Below are 2,814 nucleotides of genomic sequence, written 5' to 3'. Positions count from 1 at the left end.
ACGTAATAAATACATACAGCTGTTTGTGGTTCCAACCATCAGCTGGTGCCTTTTGTACTATTTTTCCACTACTCTTAGAGAATATCCTGAGCTTGAAACAATCAGCTTTTGTTTGGAATAAGACTTCTGGACTTGGAAAAACAAAATAATGCAAAATAAATTTATCCTTTCCAAACAGAAACCAAGGAAAAGTACAGATTGCTTTCAAAGGGTTTTTGTTTTTTTTTGGTTTGTTTTCCCTTCTTACATTTTTTTGTGGGGGCAGAGGGGAGGAAAGCGGCGTGTATTTTTGGGTGCAAACCCCGGACTTTGCAAAACAATCTCCGCCCCCAAGAGGATATTTAATCTGCAACAGAAATCGCTACTCGCCGAGGCAAACTTGAGACGGGGAAGGGGTGCAGGGAGCGGAGGAAGGGACCCCTGCCCCGCTCTCGGCCGAGCCCGGCCCTTGCGAGGGAAGATGTGTTTCTCTTTCCCGGCGGCTGCTCTTGGGACGAGACTTTCGTCTGGACTGATCGGGACTGGACTTTTTAAGGACGCGCTTACCCATCTAAGGGCGATTTGAGCATAAACAGCAACGCAAACTCTGATTTGGTGCTGGAAGCTGCCTCTGCCACTGAACAGCTGCTCTCACCCTGCTTCTGTCCCTCCCCCGTCCCATTCTCAAAAGAGGATCCTAAGCTGTTTTGCTGCTTTATTGTTGATTTTTTTTAAATTGTTGTTGCATGAATTTTATTTTAGGTGGTTGTGTTTTTCATCTGGCTTGGCTGTTTTGGGGTCTCACGGACTGCTTGTTGCAGTAACAGCTCCACCGCCTCTCATCATGGCCAGCCCCACCGACAATAACGAGGGCTTCTTCTCAGATGTCAGGAAGGTGGGTTACTTGCGCAAACCCAAGAGCATGCATAAACGCTTTTTTGTGCTGAGGGCAGCCAGCGAGTCTGGACCCGCCCGGCTGGAGTATTACGAGAATGAGAAGAAATGGAGACACAAGTCAGGGGCCCCCAAGCGCTCCATCCCACTAGAAAGCTGCTTCAACATCAACAAACGGGCTGACTCCAAGAACAAGCACCTGGTGGCCCTCTACACCAAGGACGAGCACTTTGCCATTGCAGCTGACAGTGAGCCTGAACAGGAGAGCTGGTACCAAGCGCTGCTGCAGTTGCACAACAGGGCGAAGGGACACCACCACCACCACCATCACCACCACCACCACAGCGACATTACCTTTGGAGGCAGTAATGCGGGACTGGGGGAAGCAGGTGAGGACAGCTACGGTGAGGTAGCCCCTGGCCCGGCTTTTAAGGAAGTTTGGCAAGTAATTCTGAAGCCTAAGGGCCTAGGCCAGACAAAGAACCTGATTGGCATCTACCGCCTGTGCCTGACTAACAAGACCATCAGCTTTGTGAAGCTGAATTCAGATGCTGCTGCTGTGGTTCTGCAGCTGCTCAATATCCGCCGCTGTGGTCACTCTGAGAACTTTTTCTTCATTGAGGTGGGGCGCTCAGCTGTCACAGGGCCTGGTGAGTTTTGGATGCAGGTAGATGACTCGGTAGTGGCGCAGAACATGCATGAAACCATCCTGGAGGCCATGAGAGCCATGAGCGAGGAATTCCGGCCCCGCAGCAAGAGCCAGTCTTCCTCCAACTGTTCCAACCCTATCTCTGTGCCCCTTCGCAGCAGGCACCACGTCAACAACCCTCCACCCAGCCAGGTGGGGCTCAGTCGCCGGTCCAGGACTGAGAGTGTCACAGCCACCTCTCCTGCTGGTGGTGGGGGTGGAGGTACAGGTGGAAAACCCAGCTCTTTCCGGGTTCGCGCATCGAGTGATGGGGAAGGCACAATGTCAAGACCTGCCTCTGTGGATGGTAGCCCGGTTAGTCCCAGTGCCAACCGGACCCATTCGCATAGACACCGTGGCAACTCCAGGCTCCATCCTCCACTCAACCACAGCCGATCCATCCCAATGCCTTCCTCACGCTGCTCTCCTTCAGCTACCAGTCCAGTTAGTCTGTCATCCAGCAGCACTAGCGGCCATGGCTCCACCTCGGACTGCCTGTTTCCACGAAGGTCAAGTGCTTCGGTTTCTGGCTCCCCTAGCGATGGTGGATTTATTTCTTCTGATGAGTATGGTTCCAGCCCATGTGACTTTCGCAGCTCTTTTCGCAGCGTGACACCAGATTCTTTGGGACACACCCCACCAGCTCGGGGTGATGACGAGCTCAACTACATCTGCATGGGGGGTAAGGCCACTTCCTCTTGCTGCAGCCTGGCAGCCCCCAATGGCCACTTCATCCAACGCACCTGCCACCCGCAGCAGCAGCCCCGCTACCCTGGTACACCGTGCTGTCCTCGAGGTGGTAGCGAGGAGGTGACTGACTTGGAGAAGGTCTTCAGGAAGCGGACTCACTCTGCAGGCACTTCACCTACCATCTCCCACCAGAAGACACCGTCACAGTCTTCGGTGGCCTCCATAGAAGAGTACACAGAGATGCTGCCTTCTTACCCCTGTGGCGGGAGCCGGTTGCTCTCCTACCGGCACTCAGCCTTTGTGCCCACGCACTCCTACCCAGAGGAGTGTCTGGAGATGCACCACCTGGATGGCAGCCATCATAGGACCAACTCTGCCCCGCACACAGATGATGGCTACATGCCCATGTCACCAGGTGTAGCCCCTGTGCCCAGTGGCAGGGTGGCCCCCAAGGGTGGTGACTACATGCCCATGAGTCCTAAGAGTGTGTCGGCCCCACAACAGATCATCAACCCTGGCAGGGGGGGCCGTCACCCTCCAGTCACAGTGGACTCCAATGGCTA

General features: G+C 54.3%; 1 protein-coding gene across 1 annotated transcript in view; it reads left to right on the top strand.

Annotated features, from left to right (window-relative positions):
• The first annotated feature begins 901 nt into the window (after positions 1 to 901).
• Positions 902 to 2,814, top strand: part of IRS1 (insulin receptor substrate 1) — a 95,152-nt gene continuing 93,239 nt past the window's right edge. The window contains exons 1-3 of the mRNA XM_010001661.1: positions 902 to 1,164; positions 1,240 to 2,243; positions 2,277 to 2,810. Coding sequence (XP_009999963.1) covers positions 902 to 1,164; positions 1,240 to 2,243; positions 2,277 to 2,810 — 1,801 coding nt within the window. The remainder of the gene's footprint in view (positions 1,165 to 1,239; positions 2,244 to 2,276; positions 2,811 to 2,814) is intronic.

Source organism: Chaetura pelagica, unplaced genomic scaffold (assembly GCF_000747805.2).
Source record: "Chaetura pelagica isolate M959 unplaced genomic scaffold, ChaPel_1.0 scaffold207, whole genome shotgun sequence".
Classification (NCBI taxonomy): Eukaryota; Metazoa; Chordata; class Aves; order Apodiformes; family Apodidae; genus Chaetura; species Chaetura pelagica.
This window is presented reverse-complemented; position numbering and strand designations above follow the sequence as displayed.